Source organism: Nyctereutes procyonoides, unplaced genomic scaffold (assembly GCF_905146905.1).
Source record: "Nyctereutes procyonoides isolate TBG_1078 unplaced genomic scaffold, NYPRO_anot_genome, whole genome shotgun sequence".
Lineage (NCBI taxonomy): Eukaryota > Metazoa > Chordata > Mammalia > Carnivora > Canidae > Nyctereutes > Nyctereutes procyonoides.
The window spans coordinates 31,996,190-32,017,851 of NW_026575047.1; the positions used below are offsets into that span (position 1 = coordinate 31,996,190).

At 59.8% G+C, this 21,662-nt stretch overlaps 1 protein-coding gene across 1 annotated transcript in view; it reads left to right on the forward strand.

The window, feature by feature from the left end:
• The first annotated feature begins 1,028 nt into the window (after window positions 1-1,028).
• Window positions 1,029-21,662, forward strand: part of ABLIM2 (actin binding LIM protein family member 2) — a 141,430-nt gene continuing 120,796 nt past the window's right edge. Inside the window, exon 1 of the mRNA XM_055326106.1 lies at window positions 1,029-1,164. Within this exon, the coding sequence (XP_055182081.1) occupies window positions 1,155-1,164 (10 nt within the window). The 5' untranslated portion in view covers window positions 1,029-1,154. The remainder of the gene's footprint in view (window positions 1,165-21,662) is intronic.

Consider the following 21,662-nt stretch of genomic DNA (forward strand, 5'->3'; position numbering starts at 1 on the left):
GGTGCCGGCGCCGACTGGCCTGGCCTGGGGCTGGTTCTGCCGGACTCCGGCGTTCCCCGGAGGCCCTGCTGGGGTAGCCGGATGCTGCTGAGGGCCGGGTTGGAGCATCTGCCCCTGCATCAGTATCCAGGCAGAGTCCGTTTCCTGCGGCCAGCCCTCCTTCTCTTGCTGCCAGCATCTCCCAAAGCCTTGACCCAAGCCAAATGTCCTGGGGCCACCTCGGCTCGCAGTGCCAGGTCCCCGAGACTCGGCCTCCAGAACGCTCCGCAGCCCAGCCTGCACCCCAAAGGCCCCCCTTGTCACTACCAGGCACCAGCGGGCTCCGCCGACTCCCCTTAATTTCCTGGGGCCCCGCAGCCTCCCCTGTCCTGTACCGGACCCCGCCCTGTGCGGGGCGCCTGACGTCACAGGTGGCGGAAGGCGACAGCAGGGGCTGTGGCCCGAGCCTTCCACGGGGTGGGACGCAGCACCGCGGGAGCCGGAGGCGCGCGGCCCTAGACCGGAGCCAGGAGCACACCTGCGCCACCATCCCAGCCCGCGCCCCGCCGCGCCTGTTTCCCTGTCTGCAAACTAGGGAAGGTGGGGGTTGGCCCAGGTGTCCGGGGCGCCTGCAGTTCCACGACTCAAGAAGAGCTGCACCAAGCTCTCGTCCCGGGGCCTCCCTCCGCGCCACTCGCGGGCTCCCGAAAGCCGCCGCCGGCCTGGACGCCAGCCGGGCAGCGAAGACAGCCGCGGGGCACCCACCAGCGGCTACGGGAGGCCGCAGCGGCGCCGCCGGTCTGCGCGTGCGCGGGGCGCGCTGCCGGCCGGGACTTGTAGTCTGTCCACGCGGGGGCTGGGCGGCAAAGGCGGAGCGGCGGGGGCGCCGAGCCTACACTTCCCAGGGTGCGTCCCGCCCGCGGGGCGGGGGGGGCGGGGCGGGGCGGGCGGGGCGGCGCGCAGGGGCGGGGCTGGCGGGGGCGGGGCCGGCGGGGCGGGGCGGGGCCGGCGCGCCGGGGGGCTGCGGCGGCGCTGCGGGCGGGCGCCGACCGAGCCTAGGGCCGGCGGACCCGCGGACCGGCGGGCGGGCGGGCGATCCCGCGGGCGCGGCACCTGCGGGCAGAAGCGTCGGGCTGCCGCAGCGCCGGACCGCCCGCCTCCCAGCTGCCGCTGAGATGAGTGCAGGTGAGTGTGCGGATGGAGGGACCAGCGGGTCCCCGAGCCGGATCGCGGCACAGCATTCCAGGGCTGCACCTGCAGCGGGGGGAAACCACCCAGGGCTCTACCCAACTTTTGCCCCAGGGTCTTGCGGACCCTCGGGGCGGGCCCTCAGCCCCCTGCCCCTGCGCCCGGGCTCGTGCAGGTCTGCAGCGCGGGCTGGGGACCCCTTTCCCACCGCGCCGGCCAGGGTGGCTGCGCCGGGCTGTCTGGAAGGCGCCACTTTTTTGCTCCTCACGGGTCCCAGGTCGCTGCAGGTTGGAGAAGGCGACCCTACGGGCCAGGGGCGCAGGGGCGCAGGGCCGCAGGGCCGCAGACCCTGCTACGGAGAGGTGTGACGGTACTAGGGGCTTTGCGGCAGGGGGCGCCGCCCTTGCGCGGCCCTCGCGCCGCCGGAGCTGGGGGGTGGGCGTCAGGCCGACCCGGCGCCCCGGGCTCGCCCGCTGCAGAATTGGGGACGCAGAGCCTGCAGGTGTGTGCGAGCCGCCCCATCTCCCTCCAGTAGGCATCTCTCCGGCCCCTCACCCCTGCGCATCCCCACTGCTGCCTCTCCCGCCGCACCCACCGTCTCTGACAGCCTCTGTGCGGCCCTGGAAAATCCCACATCGTCACAAGCCAACCGAGCCTATTGCGCTTGGGGAAACTGAGACCGACAGCAGGGAAGCCTTGGCAGGGGAGTCTGATGCGCGGCCCGAGGAGCCGCGGTTCAGAGAGTCTCCGTGGCCTGGAACCGGGCTGGGGGGTTGGTCCCTACATTCCCTGGCAGGGAGGGGCCGTCACTCCATTTTTCAGGGTGCGACCGAGGCTCACCAGGCTTGAGTCACTTGCTCAGCTCACGCAGTGGGGTGCGGATTCTAACCTGGTGCTCCCTGACTCCTGCACTCTCTCCTCTGAGCCTGTCTGGCCACAGACTGCAATATGGCCTTTGGCCATGGTGCAGAAAAAAAGCCGGGACAAGCTGGGGGAAAACCAGCCTGGGGGAGGGAGTGTGCATTTGGCGAGTGCTTGCTCCCTGCTCTGGGTTTGGGAGGGCTGTTTCCGGGGACCCATCTCCCAGCAGTGGGAATAGTCCCCTCCCCCTCCAACCCAGGAAGGAGGGGCCACACTGGCGGTGGGCGCTTGGGAGAGTGGCTGAGAGCAAATGGCAGGCAGCGGGAGGCAGCATTCTCTAGAAGAGGGTTTCTGAAATGGCCAACCTGTTATCTGGAGGTGGCTGGGGAGCAGGGCACCCCAAGGCTTGGCAGAAGCTCCAGACACATTTATCTAATGGCAGGTGGGGGTAATGGCAGGGTGCACATAGGGTAATTTTAGGCCTTCTGTGATCATAATTGATACCTCTGGTCCCTCCTGTAATCAGGGGGAGCCCTGGAAGGAGCACTGGCATTTGTGGTTATCCTAGAAGAAGGGCTGTATGAGCACTGGGGGCCACGGGGGAGGTGTCATGATTCCCAACGAGCAAGGGGATTGGGGTTCAACCATACTGTCTGCCTGGTGGCAGATTGTGATCTTGGCAAATGATGGCACCTTCCCGAGCTTGGCTTCCCCAGGTGTAGAAGTAGCGCTGCTCCTAACCTGGAGAGAACGAGATACCCGTGGGAGACTCCCCACAGAGTAGGTCCTCCGTAGCTCATAGCTCGTGATGGTCACTGCCGATGGTCACGTTCCCCTCAGTCTTCCTGAGTTAACTCAGCCCTTTGGAGCTGCCCATGAGCCTGCTCCCCATCCGGCTGGGGATGGGCTGGTGCCCCAGATGTGTCCCTCGGCCATCCCTTGTACAGCCCGATGGGGGAGAGCATGGTCCCTTGTGCCTTGCACCTGGCTCTCGTGTCTGGCCATCGCGCACACCTGGCAGATCAGCGACTTCTATCACCAATGAAGGCGGGTCCCCTGATGCCCTCCTGCCAAGGAGACTGGCATTGTCCTGGAGTTTGGTGCCAGCAGGTGTGGGTGGGCATCACTTGGTCCAGCATCCAGCTGCCCAGATGGGCCTTTGGGTCAAAGCCTGAGGTGACCTATACAATCTCCCTGGGTGGGAGGCTCCCTTTTCTTTTATGCCACCAGGCCTCAGGCATGTCTTGCTTTAGTCAGATGACCTGGTGCACCTTTGAGACTGCTTGGGTATGACCTCAGGGCCCCGTGAATATGCCTACTTGTTTGCGGCTCATTGATTTTGGGTGGCCAGGGAAAGTGTCAGAGGTGGCGTTCTATGTCAGGCCTAAATCCAAATCCAGCGCACTAGCTATGGGTTCCCTGTGCCTCAGTTTCCCCTTTGTAGGGAGGGAATGTCCTTAGCTTGGCATGCAGCCCTGGCCCACTCGTGTGGGGCCCGGTACATGAGGCTTTTGGTGGTAGCCTCATAATGTTGCAGCCTCTGGGGTTGCAATGGGCAAAGTGGGGCCAGGGAGGGGACCTGAGCTGGGAGGGGCTCCAGGGTCAGCTCTGCCACCAGTGGGTGCCAGTCCTTGAGCAGACCCCATGTTCTCTGTGGGTCTGGATGCATGCCATCCCTTGGTGGCTACACCCTGGCAGGTGGGAGTCCCCCAGGTGGTCAGAGGTTCCTGGCGGGTTGTATTGGTCAAAGCACCGCAGACAGGGTGGCTTAAACCACAGATATTTATGCACGCACTTCTGGAGGCTGGAAGTCCATGTTGAAGGTGCATGCGTGTGTGTGTGTGTGTGTGTGTGTGTGTGTGTGGGTGGGGGGGGTGTTGGTTCCCTCTGAGCCCTCCTCCCTCCTTAATTTGTAGATGGCTGTCTTCTCTCTGTGCTCACTGAGGTTTCCTTCTGTATGTGCTTGGTCCAAATTTCCTTTTCTCATAAGGACACCAGTCATATAGGATTAGCAACCACCTGGCTGGCCTTATTTTACCTTAACTACTCTGTGAAGTTCCTGTCCCCAAATACAGACTCATTCTGAGATACTGGGGGTTAGGACTTGAGCATGTGAATTTGCAGGGGGGCATCATTCAGCCCGTAGCGGGTGCAGGGCCAGCTGGAGAGCCTGGGTGGTTGGTTCTGTCACTGTGTTCATGGCTGCCGGGCTAGGATCACAGAGCTGGAAGGACGTAGAGGATGCTGCGTCCAAACCCATTCATGCACAGAGGGGAACCAAGGCCTGGAGAAGAAAAGGTAACCGTCCAAGGTCAAGCAGAGAATGTGGCAGAGCCAGAACCTGAGCCCCAGGCCCCGACCCTGGTTGGCACGGCGCTAGATATTTGGAACAGAGGCACATCCCTTCATCTCGTCCAGGTGTGGACAAAGACGTCACCATGAAGATGCTCACGTCAGTACAGCAGAAAGTTGAGCCACCTACATGTGGAGGGCACGGCAGGTACCAGGCAGCCACGCAGTCACTCGCTCACTGGGCAAAGGCTTCCCACACCCGCCATGTGCCCCGCGCACTCCGGGTCTGGGTGCGGCCGTGGGCGACAACACGCACGGTGCACATCCTGCTGGAGCTTCTCATGGTCTGGGGGTGGCGGGGGGCATTCTAGTGAACGGTGTGTGAGAGGCTTTAATGTGGGGAGCCGTGCTTGAGCAAACCAGTTTAACTTAGCAAACGGAGGGAAGAACCTACGTCATACGTGATCTCAAGTCTGCAAACTGAGATCATGGTAAAGGAGGAATATCAGGAAGGACACGTGTCCAGACATCAGCAACTGTCTCCCTCTCTAGGGGGGAAGAGGAGAAGGAGGTTTTCCCACTTTTTTGGAGGTGGAAGGCATTAGGGTGTTTCCCATGGGCCGAGGCCCTGGTGCCCGGTTTCCCTGCGTGACTCATTCTGAATTAGGGACAGCAGAAGACAAACCATCCTGACCCAAAAATGCATCTGAAATTGCCTCCAGAAAGGACAGTTGTTGCCCAAGAACCAGCTGGTGCTCCCTAGCTCAGCATGGGCATCTCTGAGCTCTGCACTGTTGTCCTCTGAGGTTCAGGGTGACTCCCTAACCTGCCCCCCGAGACCCTTCGATTCATTACCATTTCTGTCAATAAGGTTGTCTGGAGGTAGATGGCATATTTTCTAGAATCAAGTTCTGATTTTGATGAACTCTTAGCAAGTCCAGTCTTACTGTCCCAGAAAAGGGAGTGTGTGACCTTCATGTTTGGAGAAGTCACCTGTCTGATGCGCTGAGCCTCCAGAAAGTCATCTGGAGCTTGGGAGCTGGCCAGAGAATATGGGTTCATCTGGGTAATGAAAGGAGAGGGTGGGAAGGGCTACAGCCGGCAGGGTCTGTCCTGGCACCGGGCCTTGGCCGGGCCAGCAACGGTTGAGGACAGCAGCAGCTGCCAGGACTCTGGCCCCTGGTCTGCCCCGACAAGGGGGCTTCCTTGCACCCCTTGCTACAGGGGAGCTGGTAAGTCCTCCTCTGAACTCCTGTCTGTTGGGCTCATTCCAGCTCTGCCACCTGCTAGCAATATTGATCACTGAACCTTTCTGCGCTTCTGATGCTCCCTCCGCTTGGGGTCTCCACAGGGACCAAGGGTGCAGGTCCTGACACGTGGGAGAGGCTTGGAAAGGCAGTTAAAATAGTCTCAGTAGGAGAGCACGGGTGGTGTTCAGACAGTAGCTCGCTTTTTGATCATGCTCACATGGCGAGCTGCTGGGGGGACAAACCAGATGTGTGCCGCCTGCATGGGCTGAGAGCAGCGGGCCCCAAGGCTGCTAGGACGCAGGGCAGAGCAACCTGAGCGGAGCGTCTTTGTTTACTTGAGGATGTTTCCATCCGCGAGGCCTCTAGGGTGTCGGGCAGCACCCTACTTCAGTGTCACGGCAGCCACGGCTCATGGGACGCTCCCTTGGGCCCCACGCCTGGCCTGATGCTCCTGGATCCTCACAGCGCTTCTTGGGGCTGCTGGGGTGTCCCCAGTTATGGGCAGGGGAGCAGATGCCCAGATGGGCTGTGGGTCGCCTGGCATCATGCTGCACCACTTGTGAACAGCAGAGCTGGATTGGAACCCCGGTGTGCCCAGACACTCATCTTCCCAACTGGGTGGGCTCCGTCTGCCCCCACCCTGCCCCCTGTGCCTGCATCGTGGGTGATTTACTGCCCTTTCCTGATGCGTGGCTGAGTGGAATGGATAAGCCTTGACCATTTAGGACATCATGGTAACGCTTTGTGCTGACGGGGGGTTTATACGGTCCATCTTCTCACCTGGGCCATGAGCAATATTTGCATTTTCCAGGTGTGACACGTGCCCGTGCATAGCCAGGGAGGCAGAGCCAGACTCAAACCTAGCTCTGCCTCCAAAGTGCATGCTCTTTCCTCGCCTTCTGTAGGGGCTCCTACCTGGGGTCATAGCACAGCCCAGGGGCCGCTCCCACACAGCTCAGACCGTGAGAGAGACTTTCACCGTGTCAAGCCCGTGTGCCTCTCTGTAACCTTGACCCTCTGGCCCCAGCTCTCCCTTCCACCAGGTCCTCGAGGCCTTCTAGAGCTGTCCATTTCCACTGCAAGGCAGCAATCACAGCTGTCCTATGCCTCTGCTGCAGCTCCCACTGGTGGTGCCGGAGCTCCCGGGAATCCCAGCCTCACCCACCCGGGCTGCTATGTGACCTTGGACAGGCTGTCTTCCCTCTCTGGGCCTCAGTGTCCTCATGTGTAAAGACAGGGGCTACCGCCATCCTCAGAGGTGCATCCCACTTCCTCTACTGTTTCCAGAGAGATTATCTGGGTTTGAGGCTAACCCAACATTTCAGGGAAACATGGTCCCCCATCATCCTTTTTTGCCACCTAGACCTTCTCTGACAATTTCGAGGCAGGAAGCACTTGCCCTTTACACAGCAGCTCCCTGGTATAAGGGGGTTTCTCCGCAGCCTGCCAGGGAGGCCACGTCGGTGAGTGTCTGTCTGGTGCCTGAGCTGGGAGATCTGAGTGGTCCCTGTCTGTGGGCAGGGCTGGGGAGGGTGGAAGGTGTGCCTTGAATCCTGTGGCGCTCACTTTATGCTGGATGCAGCCAACAGCAAGCCATACTGGGCGCCGGGGCTGGTCCTGGGCACATATTGCCCTCGGTGGGCTTCTAGGCTGATGGTGAGCCAGGCATATACTACACAGGTTCTGTCGCAGAATGGCGTGTTTGGGGGTTTCATGTGCTGGTTGCCTTCCCTGCCTGAAGATTTCTAAGCAGCAAGGGACACGACCTTGATGGCTTGGAAAATACAGTCTATAGTTTTGGGGTCAGGCTCACCTGGGCTCTGGTCCCAGTCGTCACCTGCTAGTTGAGTCCCGGTGACTGGATCGCTTTATTGCTCTTTGCCTCAATTTCCCCACCTGTAGAGTGGAGATAATACCTCCTGCTCTTTATGATTGCTCGAGGGCGCTGGGCATCCAGGGCACCAGGAAGCAGGTGGAGTGGTCTTTGTCACAGCTGTCCACACCCTCCAAAGCTCAGGGCAGACCTCAAGCTGCTTTCCCAGACAGCCCCCAGGGACTGTCTAGAGCAGGGGTTCCGTGAGCATCTGGCCAGTGAGGGGTTGAATGGAGGATGACCTCGGGCCCTCTCTTCATACTCAGCCTCCCCCAGTGTTTACCATCATCCTGGGCCAAGGGATCCCAGCCAGGCCTCTCTTTGACCCTCTGCTTCACCTTTGACCTCAGTGGCCCCACACCTTACTGGAAAATGGTGTCTCCAAGTCCCAGTTGGCCATTGCAGTTGTGCATGAAGTTCAAGAAGGAGGAATGGCTGAGACCATCCCCATGGCCCCCACCTAAATTTCAGATACTTCAAACCCCACCCTGTGCCGTGTGACTGTCTGAGTTCAGGTTCCCCTGGGGACAAGGACATGGATGCAGGCAGATGGCTGGGGAAGTGACCCCAGGAAGCAGGGGTTGAGAGGGTGAGGGGTGAAGTGGGGGCGTTTGAATGGGTGGGCAGCTGCTGTGGGCCTGCTCCTCAGAGCTGTCCCTTGTGGGGAGTGGGATTCTGGGGTCTTTAACCTCCAGGATGGGGGACGGATCATGGGTGGGCATAGTCCCACCCTGCCCTGTGTGGGGCGAGCAAGGGTCCACCGGCTGGGGAAGCCTCAGGCTGCAAAGTAAGGAGACAGACATTTGGGCTTGCGATGCAGAGGGGTCAGTGAGCACCTGTCCCCATCTGCCACAGGAGACCTAGAGGTGGGACGAGGACAGGTGTCACCGCAGCTGCCACTCCTGCAGAGGCTCCCACGGGGGCCCGGAAATGATCCAGCCTCAGCCTGGTCGGGGCCACCTCTGTTCCCAGCCTTCTAGGGTTCAGCCATTCCAGAATGCTGATTCAGTCTTTCAACGACTATTTATTGAGCACCTACTGTGTGCAAAGCACAGTCCTTGCTCCTGATGCCCAAACACCCTTGCTCGCATTTTTCCTGCCGTGTTCTCCATCTGCCTCACTGTCCCCCATCCTGGAGGTCGTCCTCCTCAATCTCCCCAGCTTCCAAGCAGAACTCCAGACTGCTGGGGGCAGTGGACAGAGCTGAGGTTTCCTGCTGAGGACCTGGCTGCAGTGTGGCCCTGGGCCAGGTGCCGCCCCTCCCTGAGTGCCTCTGATGGTGCGGGGAGCTGAGTAGTGGCCCCCACCGAACATGTCCCCGTCCAGGTCCTGGAACCTGTGTGTCTGTTGGAAAGAAACTTTGCAGATGTGATTAAGTTAACACTGTGGGCTGGAGGAACTACTCTGTGGGCCCCTTGTAATCAAGGGACCTCAGGAGAGGGAGGCAGAGGTCTGAGGAGGGAGGACGGAGGAGGGCCCTGAGCTAGGAACCAGGGTGTCTCCCGAGGAGGAACCAGCCCTGCAGACCCATTTCAGACTCTGGCCCCCAGACCATAAGGGATATGTCTGCTTTAAGCCTGTACGTCTGGGACCATTTGTCACAGCAGCTGCTTGACACCCAGACAGATGGCCTACCTTCCCTGTCTTCCCTGCTGCTGGGTTGGGAGGGTGGTGACGTTTTGCAAAGTGGGGATCGTTCCACACCTCCTCGGCAGTGTGGGGCTGTGTCATGTCCATGCGCGCTTGCAGCCAGGGCCTCCCGCTCCTGGAGATGTTTGGGGAGCACCTTCGTGAATAATGAATGAGGGAGGACTGCCCTCTGAGAAAGGAGGGGTGAGGAGGGGTCAGTGTTTAAGGGAGAACCTCTGGGCTCGTTCTCCAGCTCAAGTGGGCCTCTCAGTGGCTCCGAACACCTGGATGGAGTGCACAGTGCCCTATAGGGGAGGGCCAGTGCACTGGGGTTGCGTGTTCTGAACACGACGCCTGACTATTTCCACCTTCCTGACAGGGAAGCTGGGCTGGACCTCTGTGGTGTGTGCTGTGACTCACAAGCCAGGATCCAAGCCTGGCAGGCTCCTGGATCCTGACCCACATCACTCCTACTCACATCACCCTCTTGGACCTCAGTGAGCCTTCCTCTCGTGGCTAGTGTCACCTGAGCCCCAACCTCTGTGCAGCCACTGAATGGTCCATTTGCAGGGGCTGGAGCCATACATTTCTCAAGCTCTGGTGGGCACTGTCTGTGGGAGGGGGTCTGGCACCATCTGATCATCCCCTGGTGAATGATGTGGGGGGTCTCACACAATCTGGTTTTCCCTGGTACTCGGTGAGCATGGGTCCTGGGATAGTGTGTGGGCAGCCCTGGGGTTGGTGGGAAGACGTGGGTGGTCCCGTGGAGAGCCAGGACACCAGGTTCTAGCTCTGGGTGTGTGTCCCCAGGTGGACCCCTTTACCACCTCATGTACTGTTGGGATCGGGGGTGTCTTCTGGGTCCTGACAGCCCTGTGCCCGTGTGTAGACGACAGGGGACACAGAATTTGCTGTCAGGCGAGCAAGCCTCCTCCATGCCCACTGACAGGGCGTTGGCCAGCAGCGTTTCCCACCTGGGGGTCCCAGCACTGTCCCAGGGCCCTGGGCCACCGTGTGCCATAACCCTAATCCTTGCATCGAGGCCATTCCCTGCTCGCAGGTAAGCATTCCAAGCCCAAGGAACCAGGTCACTTGCCCAAGGCCATCCAACTAGCCAAGTGCCGACCCCAGAGCCCAGACTTCTGACTGTGGAGCACAGGGGCCCCAGCATCTCTGAACACCCGTCCCACTGCCCCTAGGACAGTCTGGGCCTCTTTCCCATGAGACATCTTAGGCAGTATTCACCTGTCAGGGTCCCTGATCCACTGCTCACCCACCCACCTGCCTCACGTGAAGCAGCAGCTGGTATGACAGGGGTAAGACATGTTTCCAGCTGTAGAACCCTGTGCTGGACACACGGAAGGTGCTGAGGACACTTCCCCGTGGAGGTCGTAACCCAGACAGGGAATATGTGTCTTCAGAACCTGGTAGGAGACAGAACGTGGACAGGAGGAGAGGAATCACTTCCACATGGCATCAGAGAAGGCTTCCTGGAGGAGAGGACATAGAGTTGAGTCCTGAGACCAGCACATGAGCGCTGACCAGGGAGGCAGAAGGCTCAACACAAAGGCAGGGGGTGGGCAATGAGGGCGAACACCGGTCAGCAGACTGCCCAGCAGGGCTGCATGGGAGGGGCCAGGGCGTGCAGCAAGGGAGGGAGTCAGCATGGGTGACCAGCCATGGATGCGAGTGATGGGCTTGAGGCCGTGGCCAGTGCCGCTGCTCTACTGCAGCCCCCGTGCTATTCTGCTCAAGCCCAGATTCACTGAGGGGCCTCAGTTCCTCTGACCCACCTTCTCTAGTGGTTCTGGTCAGTGGTTCACCTCCAGCTCTGAAAGCAGGCCTGGCCTGCCAAGTGCTCGGGGAGTAGCAGCAGGGGTGCACAATTACCCACATCGGCTCCCTTGCACACACCCCAGTGTGCTGCGGGTCAGGAAACGCGATATAGATGCCAGGAGCCCAGCATCCTGCTAGACACCTCCCTGACTGTCTAATGGGAGAGGGAGTGGGGTGCAGCGTGGGCGTGGGGTGCAGCACAGGGTGGCCGTGGGCTCCCAGTGCAGAGGGACAAAGGATGGCAGTGCCAACAGTGAACAGGCCCCCTCCGGCATCCTTGGCAGGTCTCCCAGGACTCAGGGCCTGATTGCTCTTCCCTGCCGGCCCTCTAGGGCCCTGCTAGACTTGACCCTGTGGCCAAGGCAGGCCTCTCTGAAGCTCTGCCAGGCCTGGAGCTGCCCCATGAGGCTCTGTCCTCCCTCCAACGCGGCCTCTCCCCGTCCTTCCTTGGCCTCCATCTCCTGCCACTCCCAATCCCTTCTCCACCTGTGTCTTTGTGAGAGCAGCACAGCCTGCAGCCTTTGAAGGAGCTAAGAGGACCTCAGATACCCAGTGGCATCTACACCGGAGGCCTGAAGCGGGGTGAGGTGGGGGCTGGTGGGGCCTTTAAGGGGGCACGTTGCAACCCAACGCAAGAAGCTTCCCTAGCAGGTGGTGCCATGGGCCAGGAAATGGGGCTGGGGTAGAAGGGAGTCAGCCCCCCTCCCTGGAGGGTGACGCACCCCCGTTGGGAGGACCACTGTGCCAAAGCACACACACTGTGGTCCTGTGAGCATCAGCGATGTTTCCTCCCCATTGTGGAGGTCAGCGGGCCAGACTGAAGGGCTGAAGTCTAGGTGTCAGAGGGCCACCTGCTCCGGGGCCTCTGGGGAGAATGCCCCCCTACCTCTTCCAGCTTCTGTGGCTCCTCATCCCTTCCCCCTTCCTAACCGCCCCCCCCGGCATCTGCTCTGAGTGTGTCAGGCCTCCCTCTGCCTCCTTCCCACAGGGACACTTGGGACGACATCGGGGCCCGCCCGGATCCTCCAGGATGCTCCCCATCTCCAGACCCTTAATCTGATCACCACTGTGATGGGAAGGCATCCACCCGCATTCCACAGGCAGCCTCTCGAGCGCCTGCTTCTGGGACCCACACCTTTCCCTCTCCCAGGGCATCTCCAGCCTAGCTGAGGGGTTGAAAGAATGGCTTCTCATAGGAAACCAGTGTTACTCTTAACTTGGCTAAATTTAAACCCCAGACCCCATGAGTTAGATCCTGTCGCAGGCTGCTGACCGGGGCATCAGTTTGTATCAGCTTCACGGAAGCAATTAGGCACATGCTTTGGGCCTTTAATACACTCATGCCCTTTGACAGAAGAACTGCTGCTCCTGGGAATCTTTCTGCAAAAGGCTCTGGAACACAGACACGGATTTAGACACAGAGATTGTTCCCTGAGGGGCTGGCGCAGTCCGCTGCGCGGCCCCCCAGCCTCGGGATGCTGGACACATAGCTCGCCATCCATCCACAGCGGCAGCACCCAGACTCCAAGACTTCGACTCCAAATTCTTGGGGGCCCTGGAGAGCTTCCGAGTGTGTTGTATCTATTGATGTGTCCCCAGTTAGAAATTAAAATAGAGACAATTCTAAGATATTTGCTAATTTGTTGGCTGATAGCCTTCTGTGTGTTGACGTGAGGATTTTTAGTGAACAGAGTGGCATTTCTCCACAGTTTTGCAAATCACATTAATGTCCGGCCTAATAGAGAACAGCTGGGTGCTCATGTCCGGCCTGTGTTCAATTAGTGGTGATGCCACGCGCTCGTAGCCTCTGCAGAACCTTCCTCTCAGGAGCAGGTGGAAATGGACAGGGGAAATCACATCCCAGTCTTATTACGGAAATGGCTCTGACCCTGTCGACCTCCTGATGGGGTCTTGGGGACCTCCAGGGGTCCCTAGACCAACTTTGAGAGCTGCTGATAAAGGCGGAGTATGCAGCCATTGAGATGACCGTGAAGGATCAGTGAGCTGCGTGCATCGGTGCTGGCAGTGAATGAAGAATATGGGGTATGGAATTTTACACACCGTTTCTAGAAAATACACAGGAAAAAACACACTAGAAGAAAATACGTCCAAATGCCATAGGGTTCAGGGCACTTTTGTCTTTCCTCCTAATCCTGCGCTGTTTTATTTTTTCCTGCTGATTCACTTTACAGATATGCCAGAGACAGGATTTTGCTCGAGGAGGCTTGACTAGAGAGCAGCTGCCTGGCTCCCCGGCACCGGCTCCTGCTCCAGGGACCGCATTCTCTATTTTGGGAGGCGCGTTTTCACGGTGGAACTAGGGCGGTGGGTGGCATCCACACGCTAGAAGCACAGGAACTCGACGTGTGCATGTGTGTACTCTTAGATAACGTAGCTACAGCTACAAACGAGCGGGAGTTGGGCGCTGGAGCAGATACCAGGGTGGTCAGGGAGGAGTTAGAGGCGGCTGGGACTCCGCGTCCTCGGCTGGAATGCCTGCACCCAGCCCGCGCTGCAGCAGGGAGCTAAATATATCCTGGGTGTGTGCTGGCAGCCTGGGAACCCCACCCCCACCGGCCCGCACCAGAGCTCCGGGGAGGCATTGATTTGTCTAATAAAAATTGATGTCTGCCATTTGCAGGGCATCTAGTAGCGCCAGGCACCGTGGAAGAGTTGTCTGGGCTCCGTCTCCAGCCCGGAGCATCCCTGTGTGTGTGTGGGGGGGGGGGCTGTTGCTCCCATTCTGCACTTGGGGTGCTCCCCTTCGAGAGGCCGATGTGCCCAAGGTCACATGGCTGCTAACTGGGGAGGCGGCATTCAGATGGGCCCCGCCTGGATCTCGGCGAACCCCCCGGGGCGGGGCATGTCTCCTGAGTTTTTCAAATCGTTCTGCTTCCTGTGAAAAGGGGCCTGGCAGGTGCAAGAGCATGGCAGTGCTGGCACCAGCAGCACTGGACAAGTATTGGTCATTTAGTGCCGGGGACCCTGCTGGGTGGTTGTCACAACTGCCCTTTCCCGGCGGGGATGCGGAGGCCAGGTGAGGTGAAGGATGCTGCCCCGGGTGCCCAGCTGACCAAGCTGAGCGGACGTTGGAACTGGGGCGTTCTGTTGCGAGATTCTGGGCTTCTGTTGAGCCATGACCTCCCTCCTTCTGTAATCTGCATTCGGTGGGGGTCAGCTTCCGGCTGAGGCCTTCTGTGACCCTCTGTGACCCTTCTTGGAGCTCAATGCAAGGTTGTTTCTGTGTGTGGGGCTCTCCTCCACTCCTCAGCTTGCAGACGGCAGGGGCTCCTGCTGATCTCACGGTTGGGTGGGGGCTCCATCGGCTGCGGTCACCCCAGAACATGGGGTAGGCGCGGGAAGCATCCTGGAAGGGTCTTACGAACAAATTGTCGTTTTTCTTACTTAAAATATGACCCACAGCCTCCAAGGTGGGGTCCTTGCATGGAACATCTTATAGGAAGGTGAGATCCTGAGGGCCCCTGTGCCCCCCGTCCCCAGGGCCTGGGAACTGCTTCCCGTCTGATGCCCTGCTCTGGGCTTTGATGCCTCCCTCCCCCCTGGCTCCGTGGGGTACTCCTGAGGCCCAGCAGGGGATCTCAGCATGGCTTTGCCCTGGATTCGGGCGTGGTGCTTGCACAGCCTGGCCTCAGCCTGCCACCCCCCCTCCCAGCCTCAGTGCCGGCCAGCAGGAAGGAGAGGGGCTTCTCCCTGGACCTCCCCTTCCAGCATCTGGCTCCACTGTGAGAATCTGTCTCTCTCTGGGGGCACCAACATCAGGAAGGCCACCCCCTTCACAGAAAACCCTTCCCTCGGACCCAAAGGTGGGGCCCCACCCTGGCTCCCATGGACAGTGACACCTCCTAACACGTAGCCAGCCAACCCACCCAGCGTCTGTGGGGTGGTGGGTGGGCAGAGGTGGTGGTTTCACTCATGCCTATCAATCTGCTGGCCGGGTGCAGGAGGTAACCCTGACGTGGTTCTTCGCCCAGGCCTGATGAGAAAGGCAGACAGTGTGTGCTGAAAACACACCATGAGAAGGCACTTCTCAGGGAGGCTCTGGGGACAGAGAGAAGGTGGTCAGTGCACCTGCCATGAGAGAGAAATTCTGGCAGGCTTCCTGAAAGAGGTGCCATTAATCAAGTAGGAGTTAGCCAGACAAAACAGTGGGAGAAGGGCATCCAGCAGCAGGTACGGAGCCCTAGAGAGTGGAGGAAGTGTCTGTGCCTCAGGTCAGGCCCTGGGTAAGGTGCTAGGCACGCAGCAAGAGCCCCACGGCGCCGTCTGCCTCTCGGGCACCACGGTTGTCCTGCACCTTGCATGGCACCTGGTTTGTAGTTGGTGCTCAGTGACCCTGTGAGGAGCCGATGAGTCCTGGATGAGAGAAGGGGAGGGAGCATAGGGAACCGGGTTCTACAAAGTACGGACTCCTGGCTGTTCTGATAGGGCCGGTGGGGTCCGGGAGCACGCTGGTGATTCAGCCGATGATTCCAGGCTGGGTTTGGGGACTGTTGGTGTCACAACCCTTGCAGGAGAGTAAAATCCCGAGAGCTGGTGTGGCCTGGGTCAGGGAGAGCTTGCAGGTCCCTGTGGGTGAGAGAGGGAGGTGGGAGCGAGTGCCGAGGCCCAGTCCCTTCCTCCTCTCCTGCCCTGAGCCCCTAGACTGGGGTTCCTTAAGGGCCACGTGGGGCCGACCTCCCCTGAGGCCCAGGGACCCCTTGAAGCTTGCTCAGGAGCGGTGGAGCTGTCCTGGGGCAGGAAGTGGCACCTTCCTCCGCTGCGCAGGGGAGAGGCCAGGGTCCAGGTGAGGCCCTGCTTTGAAGCCTGGGCCCCTCTGTCCCATGCGGCAGGACTCACACTGCAGCTTGGCCACTGCTGCCCTTCTGTCATCGTCAGCTCATCTAAGAATAGCAGAAGTGGCCTCTTTTCAGGCTTTACACATGTTGTTGAATCTGTGGCTCTTCAGGTTCTGGGGTGGAGTGTGCGATCCGTGAGGTCAGGTGACAGGGACGTGGGCCTGTTGTGTCTGAGGTGGAGAGCCACTGCCACGGCGGCGGTGCTCGCCCTGGGCTTCTGGGGCCTCGGTGCCTGGACCCAGCTGGGGGCTGATGGGGCAGCCACAGGGGCCCCCGGGATCCCTGCCCCCTGGAGGCACCGTCCTGCCAGGGGAAGCGGACAGGCACGGTGGTGGGGCTTTGGAATCACAGAGACTAGCAAGACCCAGAGACCCAGAGACGGGTCTCAGGCCAGTCCCCAGACCCTGGCGACAGCCCGGCCCTGGCTGTCCCAGTTCTGGAAGAGAGGGTTAGGCCAGGAATAGAAGCTTTTATTTCCCACAGCGTGCCTGACTCTGGGGGCCACAGCAATTTGGAGAGGAGTGCTTCTAGCAGCCGGGATCTGTGGCTTGCGGTAGGTAGGGACAGCCACTGGCCACCGTGGCAGTGACAACAGGACAGCTTTGGCAAGCGACACAGCCCCCCGCGCCAGCATGGCTCCCTCCCCAGCTCTGCCGCGGAGGAGCTGCAGAGGGGGGAGCTCCGTGGAAGGTGCCGGGGTGTTTGTGTCACTTCCTGCGGGAGCTGGTGAGCAGGAGCTCTTGCTCAGACACTTGTCCATTCTCTATCCAAGGTGACAGATCTGCTCAGCGCTCAGGCTGGACATTTGGAAATTTGGAATGTTGGGGCCCCGGTGTGTGGAGGAGAGGTGTGTGACGTGGAGCCCCAGGGACGGCATGGCCAGCCAGTGCCGTTGGCGCGTGATTGACAATTGTCCTTTTACTTAGCGCCCCAAATCACCCTCGCAAATAGGTCTCCTGTGCCCAAACCTGCAAGTGGATCTGCTCTGAATAGTAAACACGTCCAATCTGCCCTCCCCGAAGCGTCCTCTATGGAGGCTGAATTATTCAGATATCGATTACTTGACTTTGCTTGAACAAATAGACCCGGATCGCATTAGTGTTTGGCAAAGGCCGTTTCCCTGGGTGCCCACAAGCTCCTGGCGAAGGGAAATGAATTGCGGGGGAAGCTCTGAACCCCACCCTGTGTGGCTGTGGTCTCACGAAGGAGGACGAGGTGCTGGTAATTCATGGCAGGGCACATGTGGGGCCCGGACGGCGGGACCCCGCATGTCTTCCATAAGATGACAGCTCCCGTTTCTTCCCAGCTCTGGGGCCTCTGCAATACCATTAGTTTTCCCAGAATCCTCCGAAATACCCCGGTTCTGGGGTGGGGGTCAGAGAGGGAGGCGGGAAGCCAAGGACCATGGCTGGAGCAAGGCAGGGCTGCCTGCCCCCTAGCCCCGGCCTGTCCCCGCCCCCAGGTGGCTCCCAGGAGCAGGGGGATGTGTAGAAGGTGCTGAAGGTGGCGGGGGTCATGGTCAGCTGAGCACCAGGCCAGGTCGAATCACTTTAGAGGAACAGTGTCTGCCCCGTACCGGGTGTCCCCTACAATTTCAATGAGAAAAGAGGCTTTAAAGGAGACTTCCACACACCCAGGCCCCGTCTGCGCTGATTCAAGTGTCCAGGTCCTCACGGCAGGCTCCCTGACCCCCAGCTCACTGACCGGCCGGAGCCTCTGTCTGTGCAAAACTCCATCTCCAGCTCTCTCCTGCCTCCCACATGCATCTGAGGGCCACTCTGGCCAGGAAGGACCTTCCGGAGGGGCCCCAAGCTCTTCTGGGGGGTGTCCCTCTCACTTGTGTTTCTTAGAGTCAATTGATTATTATCACCGGGAACAGGAGCAGCAGCAGTCATAGTATCACAAACAACACACGCATGCATTTTTGCAAAAGCCGGTCAATGACGAAAAAGGAACCTTCTATGGTCTCGGCGCCCGGGAATGACCCCAGACCCCACTGCTGTATTTTCTCCTCGCTCTTCCCTCTGCGTGGACCCTCGGGTGGCACACCACGCTTTCCTCCCCACACACCGCCCCGTGGAATCTGCCCCGGACGTTAGGTGAGGCGGCCCCGAGCAGGTTTTCTGTGCTTTGTTTGACCACATTCTCTCTTGCCTTCACTCGGCAGAGAGTGTTTTCTGTCTTGTTTTTTTTTTGGATTAAAGATTTTTTTTCATTCTGGTAAAAAATACATAACATAAAATCTGCCATTTTAACCAGAGTTAAATGGTTCGTTGGTGTTCCGTACATTCACATTCCTGTGAAAACTCCACCTCCATCCATCTCCAGAACTTTTCCATCTGCCCCCGTGAGATAATCCCCTACCCACCCCGCCCGCAGCCCCTGGCAGCCTGCACTCTGCTCTCTCCTCTGTGGCTCTCACGGCTCTGGGGACCTCACGCAAGTGGCAGCGCGCGGTGTTTGTCGTTGTGGCTGCCTTCTTTCACGGAGCGCGATGTCCTCACGGCTCACCCAGGTCGAGGCAGGTGCTGGAATGTCCTTCCTCTTTGAGGCTGAGTGACATTCCACTGGGTGGACCGTGGTGTGCTTATCCGTTCATCTGTTGATGGACACTGGGCTGTGTTTGGCTCTCGTGACTCATGCTGCTGTGAACACGGGGGCGCACATACCTGTTTGCTTTCCCTTCTTTTGGGCGCCATCCAGAAGTGGGATTGCTGGATCAAGGGGCGGACTCCCAGGCTTGGCCGAGGAGCTGAGACCCGGTGCCTCCCCACCTCACTGTCCGTCCATCACCTCCTCGTGAGTGCCTGTGCCCAGGCCTGGGGGCTCCTCCTCACATCCCCATAACTTTGCCTTGGGGGCCTGGTTCTGCTGCACCTGCCCTACCCCCCACCATCAGCCAGTGTCTGTTCCATGGGTGACCTCCCTGACCCCTCCTCCTGCTGATGCACATGCTTGTCCCCTGGTCTGGGCACATCTGTGCCCTTCCTGTTTGCCTCCCTCAACCAGGGACTCACTCCTGCCACCCTGTGCACCCCTGTGTGCCCCCATTGTGTCCCCCACCCCTCTGCCTCAGAATCCTCGGAACCAGCATGTGTCTGCTGGCCCCTAAAGGGGAGCCCAACTGAGTTGGGGTTGGTGACCCAGGGCCACAGCTCCCAGGACCTGGGAAAGCATCCACATGAGAGCAGGGCAGCCTGGGGTGGGAACCACGCCACACTTGGGAAGGTTGCATGGGGTGGGATGTGCGCGGCTCAGGCCCTCCAGCTGGAAATTCAGCTGGAAAATGTGCCGTCCTTTCCTTCCTCCATTTCCCTTTGTCTCCGTGAGCGTGATTCAGCGGGTGACCCTTGCCTGAGCCCCCCTCAGACTGCCCCATTGTCTGAGACACAGGGATTCAGGTGAGTGAGGGACCCCGACCCACGGAGTAGGCCCGACGGTGGGCAGCCGGCGAGGTCCCTCCACACTGGGCGCTGCCAGGGCCCCGCCTCCCTCGTGCTTTGCAGTTTTGCTGCCCCAGCACAGAAAGCATCTAGTGGCACATTTTTGTTTTCATTGTGGCAAAACATACACAACACCGAATTTACCATCCTATCCATTTCTAATTGTCCAGCAACGGGGCATTAATGCCTTTGTGGTGCCGTGCCAACATCCCTGCCTTCCATCCCACAACTTTTGTCAACTTCCCAGACTGAACGGGGCCCCGTGAGGCACTAACTCTCCATCCCCTACTGCGGCCCCTGGTCCCCACCATTTTCTTCCATCTGTGGGTTTGACTCCTCGGGTCCCGTGTGTGAGGGGAGGGTTCATCCAGGTCATGGCATCCGGGTTGTGGCCTATGTCACAACTTCCTCTTTCAGGCTGAGCAACATCCCATTGCCTGGACACACCGCACTTTGTTTATGCGTTCACCCGATGCTGGACGCCGGGGTTGCTCCCACTTTGGCTGCAATGAACACGGGTGTGCAGTCTGGATTTTAGTGGTCCCATCAGCAGCCCTGTGGTGGTGGCCTCAGCACCGTCCTGTGGTCCTGCTGTGAGCAGGGACCAGGCACCAGGCCAGTGCAGAGCATGGTACAGGTGGCTCTTTGTTTACCCGTCTCCCGACCCTCCTGTAACTGGGTGCTCTGTGTGACCTGGGTGCACAGATGAGAAACAGGCCAGCGAGGTGCTGGGTGCTGTGCGAGGACCTGCCCAGTGTGGGGCCCATGTCACCACTTTTCCTGGAGAGCACCCAATGGCCTGTGTGCGTCCATCCTCCTGCTAGGTTGTTTGCTCACTGAACCCCGAGTGGGTCTACTCTCTGCCCTGTGCAGGGCTGGCCAAACGGGGTGCGTGGGGGCCCTGTCCTGACTCACAGAGAGGGAGGAACAGGTGGCTGGCAAGGGGGCTCGGGCTGAGTGCAGCCCCGGGAGGTGAGAATGCTCACCTGTGCACCTTTGTACGCATGCGCAGGTGTACCTGTGAGATGGTCCAGGAGTGCGATTGTTAAACGGGAGTGTCTTCCGCCCAGCCGCTCCTCCCAGAGGCTGCCCATGTTCCACCTTTGCCAAAAGGGGCACATGCATCCCCTGTCCCCGTCCCCCCAGGCCAGCACAGGACAGTGTCTGTTCACACTTGCCTGGCGGATGGAAGGGGCTCCTCCCTGCTTTGGGCTCCTCCCTGGGGACCGGGACGCCCAGAGCATTCTCCACATTTCCGGGCAACTTGTCTTTCTGCGGATTTCCTGTCCCCTCCTTTGCTTATTTTTCTATCGCTTGCTTGTCTGTCTGTATTGACTCGGGAGGCGGATGGGTGTGTGGGCTGCGTTTGGTCAGGCGGGGAGATGAATCTCTGTTGAGATGATTGCAGGGTGGCCTCCCCAGAAGCCGGGGAGGGTGAGTACTCTGGGAGGGGCATGCGGGATGCTGCAGGGTGCAGCAATAGGGGTGGCAGAAAGGGAGTCCCTCCGTCCTGCTCCGGGCCTCCCTTCCCACTGGCCGCTGTGCCCTGCAGGGGGCTCTGGGGGCTCTGGGGGCTCTGGGGACCACCGGGGTACCTGCCCCACAGGGAGGGCTGTCCCTCGGGCCTTCCGCAGCCTTTTGTTGCTCTGGGATCCTCCTGGCCTCAGGGTTCCCATAGCTGCTGACTCCTCTGCTGGACACTCTCCAGCCCCCTGAAGCTTTTTCTGTCTTGTTCTGAAGCCAGTAGAATTCAGAATTCAGTTTCCGTGTCACCTCGGAGAGGTCCTTTGACCTCACACGGTACTGAGTGCCCAGCAAGCCTTTGCTGCCAGGGTGGGTGCACTCATTGCTATGTGGCACGGATGGGACATCCATCTGCCACCTGGCCTGACCCTGGGGTATCCGGGGGTTCCCACAGCAGCCAGCTCCTGGCTGACACCTTGGAGGCCTGGGAGAGCTTTCTCAGGGTGGGTGCATTGCAGATGGTCCTGAGACCCTGTGGTGAGGGCCCAGCGTTCGTGAACAAGTCGGGTGGGCAGTGCCAGCAGCAGGGCAAAGAGGAAGAGGGAGGCAAGGTAGTAGCTGTGGTGGCTGGAGAGGCCCCAAGCAAGCTGGTGTCCAGCTCTGGAACAAGAACCTGGTCTCCATCTGGGAGGCCAGGTGAGCCCCCGGAGTTGGCACTTGATTCCGGGGGTCCTGGAGGTCTGGCAAGGAGGGGAGGACCAATGAGGGCGGGGCAGGGTCTCTACCAGGAAAGAAATGGGGGAGGGAAGTTAGGGCAGAGAGAAGGATGCCCTCTGTGGTATAGGGGGGACACACGGCAGTGAGTGTCCACGCTTTGTGCTGGCTGCTCTGAGACATGGTGATTTTGCTGAAAACGAGAACACCAGTGTTCTGGGTCGAACACATTCCCCAAAGAGATATGCTGCAGTCCTAACCCTGGTACCTGGGACCC